We start from the raw sequence: 20,232 nt of genomic DNA, 5'->3' as shown, positions 1-20,232 counted from the left end.
CCTCTGCCTTGTCTAGACGTGACCCCAGAAGGTAAATAGGGATTGTCGGTGCACTGAGCACCTTGGAGAACAACCTTATTCATTGAAACATGCAGCGATGACTGCGACTGCATTTACATTGTTTCTGCTCACTGTCGTGCTCAGCCTGTGCTAGTCTGGGCACATGCTTTGTCCGTTCCTCTGCTTTCACAGGGCAGTTCTGTTTCTGTTTCCACTAAGGTAACGTTTACCTCTTCCCTGAAGAACTGGAATTATAAAAAACTAAAATGCCAAATGTTTACATAACATTAAAAAAAAACACCATGAATTTGAAAAGACTGCTGTGCCTTGTTTAATTCAGCACTACTAGGAGGCAATGAGGATTATTCACTTTAGTAGGGCTTGCACAATTCATCACCTACCTTTCTTTTTTCAAGAAAATTACTTTACAGGATCCCTTTGAGGACCAAAGCTGGCCAAAACCTAGGCAGGAAAGGCAAGAACTTAATGTGACCTCTCCTGTGAGTAAAGGATACTTGGCTGTGTGAGGAGTTGCAGGATCCAATAGGTGCTTGGGGATCCCATCATGTAAGGTGATGAATTTGAGTGTAAAGATTAGAAAGCAGCAAGAAATACGGTTGCTTTTTGATTTTCTCAGAGGTGTGTCAGACATGACTTGTAGCAAATAGAGGACTGCCTTTTCAACAGTAAAGGTAACATCTAGGCTAGTTATCCCTTTGGCAGGGCAGACAGAAAGTAAGGATGTGGTTTGTGAGGTTTTGGGTGTTTTTTTTTTACTTGCTGTAGTGCATGTCTGAAGCCAACACAGTCCTATTCCTCACGGGAAGGGGCAGTCTGGCCTGAAAATCTAGGGTTTGGGGCAGGGAGGTCTGGCCCTGCTGAAATCCTAGCTACAAAACTGCTGTTAACTCCAGGGTGGCCAAGAGATTTCACCTGCTTCAGAGAGAACCCTGCCCAAATAAAGCCAGCAAGTTTTGTTTGAGGAGGACAATTACATTGAAGAGCACTGAGCAATGAGAAGCTCAGAAAAGCCAACTGCAGGGCTGGGAGGTGTCAGCCGCAGCATCCCTTCGCCAGCATCCCACATTGCAGGGATCCTCATTTTCCTTGGGGAGGACAGGGAGTGGCTGCTTCTTGGGTATTTATTTTCTTTTTCTCTTTGGTGTGTGTGGCCTTAGACAGAAATTTATGGCAGAGGTTGACCTCCTTTACAATCCCCACACAGCTCTCTAACTTTGGAGCATTTGTCTGCTCTCTCTCAGGATAAACACCTGCAGTAAACTCCCTGAGAGACCTGGCTAGATGGGAGATTAATGTGGCTGTAATAGTGGAGCAGTGTTTGCAGCATTATGCCCTCTCCCCAGGTAGATGGATCTTTTCTGAGATGATACCAATTATTTATTGCTGAAACATCTGTTGATAACTGCAGCTGCCCTTGTTAAACAAAGCATATCATGGGGTCATAGACTATAGGGACCTAAAATCCTACTGCATGCTAGTTTTAGACTATTCACCAACACCCCCTGAAGTCCATTGGTTACCGTTGTCTTCAATGTTTTATCCTGCAGTTGAAAATACTTTGTAAACGTTGTGCTGCCTTTCCCCATGTGCTTTGAAGTATTATTTCATCTTCATCGGTAATTTATATTCCAGTGCCATTGTACCATGGGAAAAAGGGAAAACCTTTTTTGTTTTCCATTTAATTGTAGATAGACTGACATTTTGACCTGTATTATTAGTATTAGTCAGGAAAAGGGATTTTTCCCCCCCCTTCATCCATTCCTTTCCCCTCCACCCCCACCCCTTCTTTTAAAAAATAAAATTTCAAGGCAGAGCAAAGGCTTCTTCAGTTCTTTGAATAAAAAGCTGGGGGGGAAATGAGGCTGAAGAGAAGTGATTACAGTGTGATGAGGAAAGATAAAAGTCTGAGCAACTTTTTTTTTTTTTTTGGGGGGGGGAGTGGGGGCATGAAGGACAGAAGGATAATTTAATTCCCTAGAGGAAGAAAAAAAATAAGTCTTTGTCAATTTATTGTTCAGGAAAACTTTTAAAATTTTTCATCTCTGTTTATTTTAATTTGCCATTCTTAGAATAAGCCCATAAACCCTAATTCATTACATTTAAAAAGTGCTTTAAGATCCATGAATGAGAGGCGCTTCATTACCATAACACACTGGTGGTGTTAGGAGGAGACAGAGCTGGCTACCAGGGCTCACTACGAGGATGTTTTACTCTGCGAGTAGGCTGAAAAGCTCCATAAGACCAGCACAGTGAGTAAGCGGATTAGGCTTTGGCTTCAAGAGTTTGCCTTAGTGTTGCACTTTAAAAAGTGGGATACCCATTGCTGGCGGCTGCATGCTTGTTTGACACATCAAGAAGGCAAAGCCACCTGCACCTGCAGACTTTTAAAGTGCTCTTCTTTGCCTTTGCTGTGGGATGATTATTGCTTCTGCACACTGGCTGAAGGAGTAGGAAGGCATGGCAAAACCAGCTTGGTGGGGCAGGGGTTAGCGACGAGCCAGGCTTTCCTTGGCACACTCTCACTGCAGCATCAGTTCAATGGGAACCATGCTACTGCCAGAGCACGGCTCAGGACAGATTTTGGCAGTATATGCAAACTTTTCTATTACCACCCTGCCCCCCCCCCCCCCCTCCTCCTTGCTCCACTATATGAAGTTACTGAACCTCCCTTGGGATTTAAAGGCAGCAAATTTACTGTAAACTTGAGGCAAACCGGCACTTCTGGTTTTACAAAATCTTTGCATCTTCTAGAAGATGGTTGGGGTTTTTTTGTTTGGGTTGGCTTTTTTTCTTTTCTCTGTTGGGGATTCCCCAACCAATACAAAGGCCAGCCCAGTTCAACAAGCTCAAGATTCTGTTTTCCATGTTTTCCTAAGAGGTTTTAAGAGAGCTTCCCTGCTAGCAAACCAAGCCATCCCGCAGCCCCCATCTCAGCCTAAATGCCCCTTTAGTGGGAAAGCCAACATCTGTATCCAAAGCAAGCACTGAGGTCTTTGTTTTTAACAAATCAAAGCAAAATCAGAATTGTAACAGCATCCTTGCTGACCAGCATAAATAAGGAGGGATTACTTTTTCTCTCTAAATACCACATGCGTTGTAGGGTTGGGACTGGGGCTGCAGATCCAAAAGGGAGGCTGCCAGGGGTTACTCTTCCTGCAGATCTTCGCTGTCCCAAGGGATGGAAATAGCCTTATGCTTGGTGACCAGCCAATAGAGGGCAACATGCCTGTATACACATAGGCTTTGATCCCACAAACTGTGTTGTAGGTTTTAGGTTTTGTTGAAGGACAACACTATGCGCACAAGTAGTTCTCTTGTGGGATGACTCATGCCATGTTAATATTTTTATTACTTTTTTGCAAGATTAGAGCCTGTTTGCAAACCTATCATAATGATGTGGGCCTTTACTTCATTTTTATTATACATATCAATAGTTCCTGCACCCAGGCTTAGGCGTTCAGCCACGGACCAGGATTGTACCTGGGATAGGTACAATGAGAATATGTGGGGAAAATCCCTCAAGAGCAGGGCTAGGGCCAGTCTCTGCACCTGCTGTAGGGAACAGTGCAGGCTGACCCCATGCTCCTTGCTGTGGATGGGGCAGCACAAATCCTGACTCTGCTGGTGCAGAATCTCATGAGAGTTAAAGGGAATATTGAAAAGAGTAGAAAATAAGGCCCAGCAGCCCTTTCCTGGGCCTTGGCTAATTACATGCTGATGGATTGCCATTAGGGAAACCATTCTGAGGAACATGCCCTAACTACCCTTAGGTGTGTGTGTGGCACTTAAGAGCTGGGAGCCTTTGAAAAAGAACTAAAGAGGGGGCTGAGGATTTAGTTTTCTCCTCCTTCTAACTGTTGATGTGGTAACAGGAGAATTAAAGCCCTAAATCGTAGCCCTGGGATCTTGGTTGTTCAGGCTGACCTTTTGCTACCTGCCTCATAAGAGCTCTTCTTGGGTGATCCCAGTGAAACGGAGAGTGACGTAAGGGAGAGCTGTGGCTGTGGGCTGATTTCAGCCTAGGAGGGAATCCGTGGCACCCCAGCCTCCCTTAGGCTGCACAATCCCAGACGCTTTGTAAGTGAGAAGTATCAAAGATCAGGTGCAGGCAGGAAAGCTTCAGCTGTCCAGGGTGGCCTCCCTGATGCTGCCAGCGTGCAATGCTGCAAAGCACTCAGTCTTCTGCTGCCCGTGTGGGAAAACTACAGCAGAGTTTATGTGCAGCACCAAATCAAAAATGGGAAGTCTGATCCTGAGTACCTGTAGGGCTGTTCAATTTGCTTATGGGTAGGATTTCCTCTTCTCAGACACAGCTTCATGGAGGAGTATTTCCTCCCTGGAAAAGATCTTAAATGTTGTATTACTGAGATTGCTGTGTTGTATTTTCATTCCAAATTAAACTACCTCTCAAATTAATTGAGGACACAGATTTAGGACAGAGACTGTTGGATTTTTGGCTGGCTATAATGCTCTTGATGCCACCTTCTTGGTGGGGTTCTGTCACTGGCACTTAGCTATTTTTAAGTATTAAAATATCCCCTTCAATATAGTATCTTGATGTACCACAGGGAATCACCACACTAGTTTATAAATAGTCTAGAGCTCGAGCACAGCAGAACAAATAAGGACTACAAAATTATTGTTGCACCTGTCCTTAGTAATAATTAAGAATAGGTACTCCTGCAGATGACTGTGGTCCTCCAGACCCCTGCTGCCTTGTCAGATATGAGGTCCACAGGAACTACCCCTCAAGGAGCTTCCTTAGCACTTTAAAGGGTTCTGCTTCTGTCCTCATCCCAAAATGCCACTGTTCAGCAGCCTGAGCTGCCTGTGGCTTTCCTCCCTCCTGCGACTGCTCACGTTCATCACACAGATGATTCTACCACTTGCCCCTTCAGGTAGCTGCAGTCCCTTCATTACTGCTACCCAGTGCTGAGAGCACATGCCAACAGCAGCTTGATCAGGGATGGTGCCTTCTCTGCTCAGTCTTGATGGGATGCCCTCTCCATCCTGCAAGGGAGGGAGCTGGTCCTGCCTGCAGGAATCTCCAGGCACTGCTCTACTGGAACTCTGCTTCCTGCAAACAGCAGTGGCTCTCAGATAGAGTGGAAGCTGAGAGCAGCACGTGGAACATCCCAATAGCAGTAAAATGAAATCAGTGGCAAGTGCAATTGCAGAAAACCAGGAGTTATTCTCACTCTAGTACTTTCTCAGTTGGTGAAGCAAGATGTGGTTGGTTGTAAAAAAATGACCCGTTCTGTGGTGTTTTGAACTGCTAATAATGGACCTAATGCTGCTTCCATTGAATAAACACCCAACACTCCATTGCCTTCAGGATGAATAACTTGAGCTAATTAACAGCCTCGGAAGCTCAAGCCATGAAACAGGGTTCTCTGCTGCTCTGAGCAGAGAGGAAAGTGTCCAAGAGCTTCTCATTCCTCAGACTGCAGCTATTTTCTGCGTGACTGGACTGTCCTGTGTTTCAAGTGTATCCATCTGCACCTCATGGACATGCTTTCTTCTGCCCATCACAGAAGTGGTAGGAGGCTTAATTCCTTGTTATTTGTCAAGTGGGCTCTGATTGCCAGCTGAAAGGCAGAGATTGATAGAGAAGTCCCATGCGGTGACAGCAGCTTTGGTCCGTTGGAAAGACAGGCTTTGCTAAGAGCGCATGGGGTAAAAGAGTGAAAGACTTCAGCCAGATCCATTGGTGTTGTGACTCTGTGTTTAATCTGACAGGGGACGAACGTAAGGGGAAAGAAAACTGAGCAATTTGTTAGGGTTCAGTGAAGTGCTAACTAGGAGCAGGTCTTGCGAAAGAATTAAAGCACCTGGAAGTACGTGCCACTGGAACTCCTGCCTTGTGCACAGAATTAGAAATTCTTTGTTGACTGCTCTTGGTTTTGTTTTGGGGTTTTTTTGAAGATTTTAAACCTCAGCTGCAGTTACAAATGCAACAAAGACTGAAACACTCTGAGGTGAATGGATATAAGTGAAAACAGAAATCCAGAGCGTCTGCAAAACTGTGGGGACACCCTGAAAATGAAGTTATTCCTGCCCCTGCTTTCTAACCTTGCCGTGTGCAGTGGTGTTTTACCAAAGGGGACCCTCCCGAGCCCACAGGCTGGAGCAGGGGGGCTTGCCTCCAGGATCTTTGCTTTATAGAGAGAACATAGAGAGTGGATTAAATCAATATTTCATTTATTTGGGCTTGTAATTCCGCTTACATCAGCTGCCACATGAAGATTTTCTCCTATTTTCTTCCCCTCCTCCTCGTCCTCATTTACTATGCACCAATAATTTCCCTTTGACGCTTTCCTGCCAGTCCTAGTGCCAGATGGCCCCGGTTCTGAGCTTCTCCCCTCTCTTGGGAGCGGCCCCCATTGTCAATGCAAAGGAGGCGTCGTGGCTTTGAACCCAAAGCTGGGACCCAAACTTCAGCCCCGGCATGAGGAGGAGCTAACCCACTAATGCAGGAAACCATGCAAACAGCACACCCTCCCACTCATCGCCATTAAGGAAAAAACCCTTCACTAAAGGCTGTTTTGCATTTTCCCCAATGGTCCATGTATAGAAATCTGGTGCAAATTTAATTCTCTCACCACCTGATTCCACTTCCCAGCCGCAAGGTTCCCTTTGTGTCATAAACTCAATTAGACATATGCATTTCACGTCATGGACACAGATGTGAAAACAAAGTGTGCACATACCTCGCTCTTTCTCCCTCCCTCTCTCTCTCTCTCTCTCTCTGTAGATGCGCCTACATCAGCTTTAAAGTGATAAAGAAAGTGAGTAAATCTGTTCAGGGCGCTAGCCCCCTATGCAGAACAAAGTGTCTGGCTGTGGCGAGCGGCGCTGGGTTTCTGATTGTGTGGGGATAGGCTGTGACATCTTGGAAGTCAATAGGGTTACCCTGGGTCTGGGCTGGGTGACAGGGAGCTGCTGCCCCATTTCATTTCGGAGTGGCATGGGGAGGGTCTTTGTGCATGGTTTGGGTGCGTGCCCAGCGCGCCGGTGCATTAGCTGTAGGTGCTGAGGAATTTTCCAGCCACACGAGTTGGCAGGGAATGAAAGGAGCGGGTATTAATTTCTCAGAACAGGGGGGAACGTAATTGCAAAGACTGACACCGAACCGTGTTTCTGTGTGCCACACAGCATGCAGCCCTGCCTTTTTTTTAAAAAAAAGCAGAGTTTCTCTCCCTGGCTTGACTTTTCTACATTTTGCGTCCATTTGGGTTTGGAGAGGGACACGAGAGGTTTTGGCATTGAGCAGAGAGTTAAATTATGCAGCTGCAAGACTGCCAGGCCCTTCAGAATAGGATGCTTCGTTTAGATTTTCCACAATGCTATTGAAGTGCTTATTTTCCTCCTGAAGAGACACAAACAGATGCAAACTTCTGTAAACACTTTAGAAATGAATTCAGTGAGTTTGGCCTCTCAGCAGTGCTCAATAGCTGACAGAAAAATGTCTAATTAGTGCAAGTGGAAATAATAGGGCCACTTGGATTCCTTCCATCCTCCTCCAAGTCTACTTTTCCTAGGAACTCAAAGGCCCTTTTGTTTGATAGGTCACCCTCTCTCAGGCTTTTGTGCTCCGATCTATTAAAGGAAGAAGGGGAGGAAAAAAAAATAGATTAGGCGATGCTCTGTGCTTAAATATATGGCCTGTTGATGAGCATTTCGAATGGCTGGTTTGCAGTGTCAGTTTACAGGTGCTTGGAGAGGGGGATTCCTCCATTGTTGGCCCGCACAAGCGGAGTTGTGCGTGCCCGACTCCAGGAATCCTTTTCAAGTGCCATCCTCTTAGAAAATCCAACCCGAGCTCAGGAGAAAAAAGGAAATTTGTACAAACCCTCCTCGCTGAAGTGCAAACAAGCTAGCAAATACTCACAACAGATTGGTGCTGCAAGCCGGCTTTCATGCCATATACCGCAGGGACTTCTCCAGATGGTTTGACGTGGGCTTTCTTGCACACCTCAGACGGTGGTTCTGCTACTCAAAATCAAGAATGAGTCTGGCTGTCAGAGTGTAAGGCTCTGAGCTAAAAGGAAAAAGAGTAGAAATAAGGCTGGGGAGGAATCTAAGAAGCTTGAGCCGTGTCTGAAGCAGTTCGTGGACCATTCTCTGGCTCTGCCTGTGCATTCACACAAGGAAGGCAAGGGAAGGAGGCTGGTGCTAAGACAGAAATGGGAGATAGCTGCCAAACTTGATGTTGTAGCAGGGATTTGGACACAGTTTTCTTGGCAGTCTCTCATCCTCTGATGGTGCCGTGGGGCCTGATCCTCCCTCCTCTGTGTTGCTTTTACTCTGTCATGAGTGGAGTTACTCACTGACATGAATGACATGAGAAACACATCCTTCTTGTTGGCCTCCTGTCCTCTTAGCAGCATGCTATCTCAGGAGCTCTGGCTGATTCCTCATGTCAGTGTGATGGCTCAACCACTGTGGGGAATCCCAGAGAGTTCATACAAACTTAGTAATCATTAAAGATGACCTGCAGGTGAAAAACATGGGATTCCTGCCCTGTTCGCTTGTTTGTGGTGTACAAAGCAGTGGATGGCTTGAGTTCCATCTGGGGCAATGCCTATAGTGACCATTTCCAGTCTTTCCAGACTCATGTTCCCCTTTTAAACTGTTATTACTGCTAGTAATCAGTTGGGCATGATTTAAATTCATTAACAGGCCATCAAATGATGTGGTTCCAAATACTAAACAACAATTAGAAAGACAAAAAAAAAAAATAATCAGGAATGATATCTATGCCGCAAACAAAAAAACAGCTGGATCCTTCCTACCTTAAAAATGAAAATATGTTCAGGAATAGTCATAGTAAATCCTATCTGGTCACTGACACAAAGACTTTCTCCATTATGTCAGTGCCTAGGAAGGTAAAGATTATGAGGTGAGTAGAAATTCTGAGACAGCCTTTTAATTGCTAGTGAATACTTGCTTCTTGTAATGTTCAATACTTCTTTTGCTGTAAAACTGTGTAGCCACCTTACAGAAAATAACTAAGGATATCCCATCTGTTCTAAAATGGTACGTAGGCAGCACTGTTAGGGAGAGAGTTACTAAAGCAGAACATTTTTTTAGACAGTCCACTGAGCCTTTGCGAGGTAAGTTTCTCCAAGGCTGCCCCATGGCACTGGTGTTCTTTTCAGGTTTATTTGAAAGCCTCCATCATGGTCAAGGACTGTGTAACCGCAGCTGCTATTGTGTTCCTGATTGACCGGTTCCTGTATTGGATTGATGCCTCCAGCAAACTTCTTCAGATTGCCAAAGGTCTGCACAGGCTGCAGCCTACCACGCCGATCAGTCCTCAGGTGCTCATCCGCCAAGCTCGCCTCTCTGTCAACACAGGTACCGCTCCATTTTCTCAGCTCAAGCCCAATAAGAAACTACTTGACTTTGAAGAAGACACTTTGTCCCTCGCTGCGGATGACATGCTTACAGCCCCGGTGCCATCTTTTCAAACGCACAGCCCACCCCCAGCCCCCTTGAGCCCTCCCAGCTCCTCTCACTAGCACAAAGGGGCTGGTATAAAAGGTTTCAGAGCCAAAAGCAGGAGAGAGAATTGTGAAAGGGTGTGGAAAATACTAATTGGAGCTTTTGTTCATTAACAAATCTTCCCTGCTGGTTTCAAACAGGGATATCTGAATTGCTATATTTCTGACCAAGGGGCTTTAAAAAGTAAATTAGAATCCTGGCATTTTCTCTGCACTGTCCCAGCTGCTTTTTTTTTTTTTTTTCCAGTGGGACCCCTTGACTATGCAAACAATGCAGCTTAGAGGACAAACTGATTTTAAAAAAAAGATAAATTCCATCATTCCTATAACATTGGTAACACCTGAAGGATTTTTAATGCATCTTCTCACTGTCCTACTAGGGAGAAGGAAACAAAGCCAGACAAACTTGCTCTGAAACGCCCAACTAAGGAATATTTTATTTGCAGAAAAAAGAACTAAAGGTTCCCTGTGTAGCCGGTTTCATTTGTGGCTGTGGACTTCTCATGCTCCTATTGCCATGGTGTCTGGGTACTGGCACACTCCAACTGATGAACTAGTTCAGCCAACACTTACACTGCTTCTCTGGCTGGAGCAGCCTTCTTGAATTCAGCCAGACAACTGAGACAAAAAGCAAGGTTCAACATGAATCAAGCTGATCAAATTAGACCTTAAGGCCTCTCCTGCAGCCCGTCAAGCCTGCCACGGGTGACTCTGGCCATGCAACAAAACCTCTGAGCCATATGACAGGGGGCTGATAGGCAGAATCTCCACTTTGTGTTGCATTCTGCATCCTTTCTCTGTATGTTTTTGGCTATATAATCTGTGCTTAAGATGGTTCTTAAAAGCTATATAGAGAATGACAGGGAGGCAGCATAGCCTGTGGCTATGATTTCTGTGGCAGGACGTCAGGTCAGCTGGCTCTGAGGTGCATCTGCAGAGCTTCCCCCCCTGGTGAAGCTCCCCAGTGAGACCAAAATGGGTTTCCAAAACCCGTGTTTCCCTGGGACAGAGACTGGCAGCTCTGTTGGTGAAGGAAGCAGGCTGAATTACTTTGTTTTGGAAGAGAAAGAAGAGCAGGGAAACCCAACGGGTGGGGTGGCCATCAGCTCAGTGCCCAGTCTTGTTGCCACCTCCCCTGCTATGACTCCTGCAGCAGCCCAAGGCATGGGAAGGAGCAGAGCGAGAAATGAGTGCCTGGAGCCACCTGCCTACACTGCAGGGCTTGGATTTACTCTAAACCCAACGTGCAGCCTTAGCCTCCCCTGTAATGAAGAGAGATTTATTGTTTTCTCCTTGCGGTTGGTTTACTGAAGCTGTGCTGTAGAACATAGACAGCATGCACAGAAATTCAACAGAAATATCAGAGTTTGACTTGAGGAAGACTTTCTCACATTCTAAGATTAAGCAATCTTCCGGGAATGGATAATATGTTAAGTAAAGAAGATATATACATCATTTTATCTTACTGTGCAACCACGTTATAGAATGTAATGCATGTACATTTATGACTATTGACAGCAGCAAATGTATATGCAGGTGATAATGGGATCTATCAGGTTAAATATCACATAGCTTCTCGATGAGATTTTCCAAAGCAAGTGCATTGCTAGAAACCGTTGTCTCATCAGTGTTTTCTGCAATATTTGTTGTACATATAATATAGCCAGTGTCAAAGAGATTCCTGAGCGTGAAGCAGAATCTGCGGCACATATTTAATTGGAAAGTTAAGTCTAACCGTGGACACACTGACAGTGCTGGGAAGAAGAGTACAATTTGCAGAGGCTTTCAGTGATGAGTATTTTTGTTCACTTCATATCACATGATATATTTTTATATTAATTTTCTATCTTTTTTTAAATTTTATTTTCAATCAGGTAAACTTTTAAAAGCTGAATATATCCTAAGCAGCCTTATTAATGACAAAGGAGCAACAGGTATGTATATCTTTCTTTTCCAATTTCATAGTTGCTATTTTGTGGGATTTTTTAATACTAGTTTTAATCACATGAGCTTCAAATACAGCCAGTCTGACCTCAGTAATGACTCCTTACATCATGTGTCTCTTTTCTGCACCATTCTTTGCTAAAATGTGGAAACTGCGACCTTTTTTTAAAAAAAAAATTCCGTAATTCATCCTTGTATGTTTTCAAATGGGTGGGAAAATATTCTGGATTGGCAGCCTTCCTACTGATTTCTCTGCCTAGAGAATTTTAAAATGTGGATCAACTAGGACAACTCCCTCCCCTTGAAAAAATCCAGATTGTTAGAGTAATGCTTATCCTCCAAATTCACACTGTTTCTATGGACTAAATGAATTCTTTATTCTAGACCTGAAACAGACTGCAGGGCAATTATTTAGTATCTTTTGGGGTTAACTAAAAAAAAGGGAGTGAGTCCTGGTTCTTACAGCACTTTCTTTTATTGCTGAATAGATGTGCAGAACTGTAAAAATGGGACCATTCCTTAATGCATGATGACGTTTGTAGAAATTAGTTGGGTTTTTTTTCCTTTCTGTCAAATGACTATACTGCTGGTCGTGTGGCTTGTTTCAGATCTGAAGGGATGTGTAGTATTTCCAATGATAGGAATTAATTAATTTTGACAGACATCCATAATTATTATTTAGTCATGGTTTTGAGACAATGTATTTCAGGGGTTTATATCTGTTCTCCATTTTCTTAGCCTTCAGGGTTTATTTAGTCAATACATTCAGGTTTCTCTACAACCATGTAACTCTGGCAATTTAAGAAGCCTGTTTTGGGTCTTGTTGGTTTGTGAAACTGAGGTCCTCATACAAGAAAGGCCTTCATGTGAGAGGGCTTTAAACAAAACACCAGCTATCACTAGTAGAGTGGAACTGGCTATGCAAAACATTGCATTTCACCTTCCTTGGGATTATGCTTTTCTTTTAAGATTATTTTCATAGTATTCAATTATAATGCTTGTTTGTTTAACATTGGAGATGTGTTGTTGAACAGATAATTCATGCTGAGAATTGCAGTGAAATGTTCACAATGCTTAGGAAAACTTAGTGATTTTATTTCATATTCTGTTCTGAAATCCAGTATAGATTTGAGAATGAAAGACTTTGAGTAACTAATCGTGCTGTGTTAACACAAAAACTTTTATTTTATTTTTCATGAGATACTGATACCTGAAAAGAAAACATATTTTGCCAATCATTAAAAGTATTTTGCTCTGCTGTATGTATATATTGATGGCAACAAAGATATGCCATATTAATAGTTTTGACTGGGTTTTAGTGGAACTCTGTACAATGTTTATATAAAATGACTTTTTCATTACTTCACAGAAGACAGGCACCTTCCACTTTTTAGATTGTTTTTATGCTCTATAGCTGTCACTCAAGCTACATACCCATACAGCTGTCTACTTATATTCCTTAACACGCTGCCACTTTGTAATCTATCTTAACTGTAAGTCCTGACTCAGACCAGCTGAATTCAACGAGGAGAACCCTGGCAATTTACTGGGATTTAGGTTACCCTCAGAGGCTTAAAATGATGGCAACATTTTTCATTCTTTACTGAGTTTTTTCGTTCTTTCTGCAGGTACCTGGAAATATGCTAAGGAAAGCGACAGGATTCTCGTTCAGTCAGTCTGCTTACAAATCAGAGGACAGATTCTGCTAAAGCTTGGTAAGGGTTTTTTTTTCTATAAATGTCTGCTCAAGGTTTTTCCTTATTTTTTCTTTGCAGTCAAGCTTTAAGATGGTACATTTGGCATACGTCAGAGTTTTGGCTTGTGTGGAACACCTGCTATGTCCATATGTCCATAACACAGCCACAGAGGTTGAGTTGTACACCCCTCTGCAGCCAAGACTTAGAGCCATGTACCAAGCAAATGCATTTTAGAAATTATCATTTTATTACTAATCTGACCAGCAGTTGAGGAGCATTCTGAAATGTTGTTCCTTTTTCCCTGTGCTACTCCGCGTTTGCTGATGCTTTTCCCAAATTGACTGTTCTCAAAGGCATGCAGTAGTTTATCACAGGTACATCACAGAAATTTTCTCTCTTAGGACAAGAAAATCCCTAGTTTTCAGCATGATGGGCTTCTGTATTCAGGGATTGGTACTTGAGGCTAACAGCCTGAATTTTGTCGGTTTGATGTGACCTTTCATCTTCCATGACTGTTGAGCTGAAGTCTTTTATGAGCATAAAATGTGCATGTTTATGCACAGCCAAAAGCTAAAGGAAAACAATAAAAGTTCAGTGTCACCGAAGCAAAAAGTGCTTGTGGTATGGTTTTATACTATTTTGAGGGCTCCTGACTCAAAGAGATGTAAAATAAACTATGGAAAGTCATCTGTAGCTGTAATCTGACTATTTTTCTGATTTATTTCAGGGATGTGGTATGAGGCAGCAGAGTTGATTTGGGCTTCAGTTGTGGGTTATTCCAAACTTCCTCAACCAGATAAAAAGGTACAATTTCCTTTTCACTCTGGATGTCCTTGCCAATCTAATAATCGTTCCAGATTAGCTTTTATTTACTTCAGAAAAGTCTTTTAGCAATAATATTTCAATTATGCACCTCAGACAAAGTTAACATGCAGGACAAACATTCTGGCCGAAGTCTGTATTGCACATTGTTTCCGCATGCATGCACAGACTTAGGGACACCTTTTTTCCTGCAGGGGAATGAAAGTAATAGTTTTCATTAAGCAGAATCATCTGAAGTGAACCATTCACCTAGGATGTCACAGGTGCCTCTGACAAGGACAGACTAATCCCAGAATGCAGCCATAGATTTTATTTATCTATTAGGACTAAGGCTAATTTTTTTTTTCGCGACAGCTACCGTATCTGTCTTTAACACCTTTGTGAGGCTTGGCTGCACTAATCTCCCACTGTAGAGGAAGCAACAGTCACACCATGTGTCCGTAGCTAAACAGGAATGTGAACCTAAGTCCTGCAGGTCCTAGGGTGGTGCTTTAAGAAGTTTTGTAATTGTACTCCGGCGTAAGATACACCACAAAGCCAGACCTTGTCACCTCTCCTCTACCATACCTTAAAGCTTGACCTCAAGCTCAGAATGTTTCTATAGGAGCAAAGATGTGCAGTGAATTTTGCGGAGAGCGTACAGATACTTCCCACCATTCTTAACTATTTAGCTGGACAGACCCTTAGCTAGCACATATAGATTAACTCTTCCAGAGAGACACAATTAGCAAGTTCATAGATCTATATGTTACATGTTCATGGCTCATTTTTTAATTGGTTCTGTAGAACCAATTACAAATTACAAAAACCAACCTAATTATATCAACACCAAGAACTCTTCACTTTTGTCCAACTCTTGTTTGTTTGTTTTTTAAACAGTGCAATAAGCTCAGGAAGTGTGTTAAAAAAGATGCTTATTTTCTTAGGCTATGAGTGATGAGCATTTATTACTTCTATCATCTCTCTAGACACCTTCACCTTGGATTTTTTAGAAAGACTGGGATCAACCGGCCAGTTCTTAAACATAATTTTTGGGTTTCTGTGGTCTTTTCTGAAAAGCAATGGTAAACCAGATTGAGTCTTTTTTCAGATATAGTTCACCAAGGGCTTTTGGTGATACCACGAGACTTTGCTTTTGCTGTCACAAACAGCACCTTGGGAAAATGCAGTGCTGTTTAAGTTGAAACCTAGAGTTAGTGGTAATAGGGATAGCTGCCATTCATGGAAACTCATATATATCCACCAGGCTACACTTTCTGCAGGTTGGAATTAATAAAACCCTACCAAGATGTTGTCTTTGAATTTCTTAGCAGTGCTTCACTTTGGATCTTATTTGTTTGTTTTGGGTTTTTTTGTTATGTTCTACACAGAACCTACTTTATTGTGAGCAGCAAAATTCAAAACACAAAGGGAAAACCACTATGATAATTTTCCATTTCTCTTTCAGGGAATTGCTACTTCCTTGGGTATTATGGCAGACATCTTTGCTTCCATGAATGAGAAGGATTATGTACGTTTTAAAACCAATGCCAATATTGACCTGGTAAGACTTGGTTTGGTATTTGTGTGTGTAGATTCTTCAGATGGACTATGTATGGTTGTTCCAAATTCACCTGCACTTTGTTTTTCCTCCAGTTCCTCTCCTGTGCTGAGAGGGCTGAAGAAACTTCCATTGCTCTGGGTGAAAAAGTTCATTGGCGCCTAGAAAGAAGGATGCCTTGCTTCAGGAAAAAGAAAACATTAATAGTATTTACAGAGTATGTAGTCTGTGTAATATATAGAATATTTATAGGTCAAAAAGTGACATGTCAATGGTAAATCTGAGCAAAAAGGCTCCTGCAGAAACAGACCTGGCTGCTGTTGTTTAAGATATGATGTCCCGCTCTATCAAGACTCAAGGGTCGCAGAGAGCTCAGGGAACCTACAACAGTCAAGAAAAAAATGCTATGCTGTCTTTCTTCAGTCTAACAGCATGGCTTACCAGGTAGACCCATCTCTTTGAAAAGAAAGCTTTTGAGGTGAGGTTTCCCTCTTGTTTTTCTCATTTCACTAGAGCCTTCTCCGAGAGTTCAATCATCGCTTGCTGTCAGCTGCTGAGGCCTGCAAACTAGCAGCAGCCTACAGCCAGTACACCCCGCTGTTCGTCCTCACAGCCGTGGTAAGCATTGGTTTTAATTCTGAAAATATTATTTGTATAAGACAAGAGTCCAGGCTATTAAATTTGGCTCTAATCCGGCTTTCAAACATTGCATCATACAGGGTGTTTTGTCTGTGTTGTGGGTGTGATGCTGTATGTTGCTCAGAACTCCAGTTGGGAGCTAAGCAGATGGGTGAGAAGCAGTATCTGTCCACAGAGCGAGGATGGACTTTCAAGCCCTTCTGGTAGTGCTGCTTCTCATATAACTGCAGCTATATTTCAAAAGAAAAAGAGCAAGATTATTTCCTCCAGGAAACACAGCAGCGGCAGTTAGAGCTGATGTTTGCTTCAAATTGTAAAAGGGAAAGAAACATATTTCCCCCCCCTTTATTTAGCTCTGACCTGTGGTCCAGGCTTTTAATTCCTTCATTCCTCTTTCATCCCCTCCCAGAACATCCGTGGGGTGTGTTTGCTGTCCTATAGTCACTCCAAGGACTGTCCCCCAGAAAAGAGAAAATTCTACTTGTCTGAAGCCAAAGAATCCTTTGAGATCGGCCTTCTCACCAAGAATGATCAGAGTCCTGTCACCAGCAAGCAGGAGCTCCATAGTTTCATTAAAGCTGCTTTCTGCCTCACAACTGTGCATCGGTGGCTCTATGGGGAGAGCGAGAAACTCGGTGAGGTAAGTCAACTCTGTAGAGAAGCCATGGGAAAACTGCACTCATACAGCACTTCCGTTACAGAAGAGGAAGAGAAAGGAATGCTTGCCAAAGAGATCATGGCTCTGATCACAACTGTGAAGAAGCTCCTGCAGGTGGAAAGCTTCCCTAATTCTGATGCCAGGTCTTATGTTCCAGACAGTTACAAAGGCACAGTGGAAAAACCTATCCTGCAAGGGGAAGCCAACTTTGAGAAAATCCTTGCCATGCATTCTCAGCATCATCTGTCAGTGTGTGAAGTGTTTGAAAATACTTGCAGGAGTCATAAAACCACAACAGGAGGAACTCAAGTGGGAGCTTGTATCACAACCTTAAGAACAGAAACCAAAAACATAGACACTATGTGTACTGCTGAAGAAATAGTGTACCAGAGGAAAGGCGCTATGGAAATGCTGAATTCACCAACAGCAGGAATTATCTCAGAGAGACTCAGTGGCCAGAGAGATAAATGTATTGGTTCTGATGTGATGAAAATTTCCATCACTGAAGGGATTGAGCCATTAGAAGTAGAAATAAATGATGAAAACAGTGTTTTCAGCAGATGGCGAAACAGGAGTCAAACCACTACTTCAGAGAGCTCTTGGTGCAAGCTGTCAAAATCAAGTCACTCTTCCAGCTGGGAGGAACTAAACCGTAATAGCAGTAATGAGTCTCCCAGGGAAGGGCAGCAGCAGGAAAAGGGCTCAGCAGAGGAGCAATCGTGTACAAAAGAGTCCAATGAAAATGGTCAAGCTGCATACTTGCACTCATTGCCTCCCAGAGCCTGGCATTCTTCTCCTCCAGAGCCTCTGCGTAGCTGTGGAAGATCTCCTCAGCCTTCCTTAGCGGTAGATACATCTCTAGCTGGGAGATTTGTGGAAAAGGCATCTCTTTGCAGAGAAGAGCTGTGGGAGGAAAGACACCAAGGAAGCAGCTCTTTAGAAAAGAAAGCAAGGGAGGTGAGCAACATGGTTACGTCACTTTCCACCCCTTACTCTGTTGCTACCAGGCCCGAGGAGGAGGAAGAGAAGGCCTCCTCCTGGGTGGAGCTGGACTGCAGGAGCAAGGACAGCAGCAGGGAGGGCAGCGATGGCAACACTGCATCCCGACCCCAGGGCCCGTGTGCGTGGGTCCACCCAGAAGGAGAAACTGCAGACAGAACAGATGATTCCTCGTTTGACGCACATCTCCGAACAAATGGAGGTGCTTCAGTACTATCGACGAGCATTGAGTTGAAAAGGGCCAGCGATTCCTTTGTGCATGACGGGCTGAGGAATTCTGCCGTGGTGAGACATGGATCTTTCAAAGTGCCTGAAGTTGATGCCCAGGCAGAAACTGCAGATTACACTGAATTTGATTTAATCAGTACTGGAGATTCAGGAAACAACTATCCTGCGGCATCTGTTCCAAAGTATCAATCAACTCCCAGTACACCTGCAGCTTTGCCCTTGCGTAGAAAGATACCCATAACCAAGCACTTTGACTCTGCCACTACTGAAGAAGATGAAGAAAAGTCTCAGGACATGGTGAGCAGCAAGAGACAATCCAGTTCATCTCTGAGTTCATCATACAAATCAGCACAGGTGCCCAAGAGTTCCCCTGAAAGTTCATTTCTGAACTCAAGGGGGAGTGGTTTTGTCTTCATTCCTGGCAGAACGAATGAAGAAATCCTTGATGCTCGATTTCTGAGGGATGATGATTACATGCAGCTTCTGGCAGGAGTAGAACATAATTGGCTTGTCCAGAGACTGACGCCTACTGGATTTTTTAAGTCTAAACAGCTTCGTAAAGCATACTGTAAGTTTCCACACAGCAATGGGCATTTTCACACAGCAACAGGTACTCCCACAGAGAACAGTCTTGACTTAGGCTTTTTAACACAATGTTTCAGTCATCATCTTAATTTTTTGTTGTTTTATGGGGGTTTGTATAAGGATTTTAGCAATGGAAGAACACTTCCTTGAACCATTTTCTCCTGTTCTTAAACTTACACATTAGTGACAGCTTCATGGAGGTGGGCTCCATCTCCATGCCTGCTTAGTCTCTCCTGCTTCAGTCCCTTCGTGCAAGAGGTAACTTAGGTTGCCTGAACTCCCTGTGCCAGTTCATCAAGCCTTTTCTACCCCGTTACTTGGGTCTCTGGCTTTGTTGCCCATTTAGATTCCACATTTCATCCCTAAAAACTGTGTATTTAAGATAATGATTATTAAGTTAATCATAAATAACAGCCATACCTTAATATGCAGACACTTGATCAATATACTAAGAAATACAGAAGGTAGGAGCCACACCACTGTGGGCTTGCCTCATTGAGCTCATTAAGTAAAACCCACTTAGGGCTCATCCCATCTTGCATGTCTCAAGCCTGTTTAGCAATTTTTTGTCCTTAATGTATAATATCCAACTCTACACCTAGATACATCTTAGCGTATCTTTTGTAGCCCCATAGTTTGCTTTCAGAGAAGCCTGGATATCCTATCTCCTGGGTGCTAATTATTTTGTCCCTTAGCACAGGTTTAGAGCAGCCCTGTGGGATTGTCCATTCTACTTGTGTTGTTTTCTTTTTGTAGCTGCTCTTCTTTTAAAGTACTCGAAGAAATCAGGTCTCTGGACAGGCCAAGAAACGGCTGTATTCATCGGGGACTACCTGAATGTGGCAAAGGAAGGCAAACAGAGAAGTGCGTTTTGGATACAGTTCCTGCACCAAGAAGAAATCCTGGGAAGGTATTGACCAAACCAATTTCTGAAATAAAACGTATATCCATGCTACTTCTGTGTAAATATGAATGAAAATTGTGTGATAAGATTAATCTTATACCTATGATTCAGCTAGTCTAATGCCTTGTTAGACAGTAGATTTTACCAAGTATTTTCAGAAGGCAGTACGACTTTTTACTTGGATATCTACAGAAATCATAGTCATAACAGGAGAAGATTGTTTCTTTAGTCTGTTTCAACCTAGTTTACATTTGGTTAGATTTTGGCTGATTTTCTGTGGCAAGAATGCTTTCCCAAATCTTTTGGGCATTTTGTCAATCCTTGCCATCACTCAGTGCAACCCTCTACTCTAATTTCTGGGAAGAAAAAGCTACTTCACTGTTGTCTTCTAACTGCCATGTTAGTGTTCATTTGCTCATGACAGCTCTTAGGCCTGACTTCACCTTTGTGCTGGGATAATCTCATGGGAGCTTAAATGTTGCTTCCTCTTTATGTGACTTCCGGCTTTCCATTAGAGATTTTGCTCTCTCTCACACACACACACAACACTTACAGGCAGAAAGGTGTTTCAGTTGCTTTTCTTTAATTTTAGCAGCACGTTTATGCAATCAGTGCATCTGCTCTGAAAGCAGGATTAAAATCACCTATTTGCTTCATAAAGGCCTCTGCACCAGAAGAGCTCTGCTAAC

General features: G+C 43.2%; 1 protein-coding gene across 1 annotated transcript in view; it reads left to right on the top strand.

The window, feature by feature from the left end:
- ALPK1 (alpha kinase 1) overlaps nt 1-20,232 on the top strand; it is a 48,577-nt gene that overhangs the window by 23,353 nt on the left and 4,992 nt on the right. Inside the window, exons 4-11 of the mRNA XM_005435211.3 lie at nt 9,183-9,381; nt 11,402-11,461; nt 13,100-13,186; nt 13,896-13,972; nt 15,438-15,533; nt 16,044-16,148; nt 16,579-18,622; nt 19,396-19,549. Of these exons, the coding sequence (XP_005435268.1) occupies nt 9,183-9,381; nt 11,402-11,461; nt 13,100-13,186; nt 13,896-13,972; nt 15,438-15,533; nt 16,044-16,148; nt 16,579-18,622; nt 19,396-19,549 (2,822 nt within the window). The remainder of the gene's footprint in view (nt 1-9,182; nt 9,382-11,401; nt 11,462-13,099; nt 13,187-13,895; nt 13,973-15,437; nt 15,534-16,043; nt 16,149-16,578; nt 18,623-19,395; nt 19,550-20,232) is intronic.

Source organism: Falco cherrug, chromosome 1 (assembly GCF_023634085.1).
Source record: "Falco cherrug isolate bFalChe1 chromosome 1, bFalChe1.pri, whole genome shotgun sequence".
Taxonomy (NCBI): Eukaryota; Metazoa; Chordata; class Aves; order Falconiformes; family Falconidae; genus Falco; species Falco cherrug.
The sequence above is the reverse complement of the archived record's forward strand: the minus strand, read 5'-3'. Positions and strand labels throughout refer to the sequence as shown.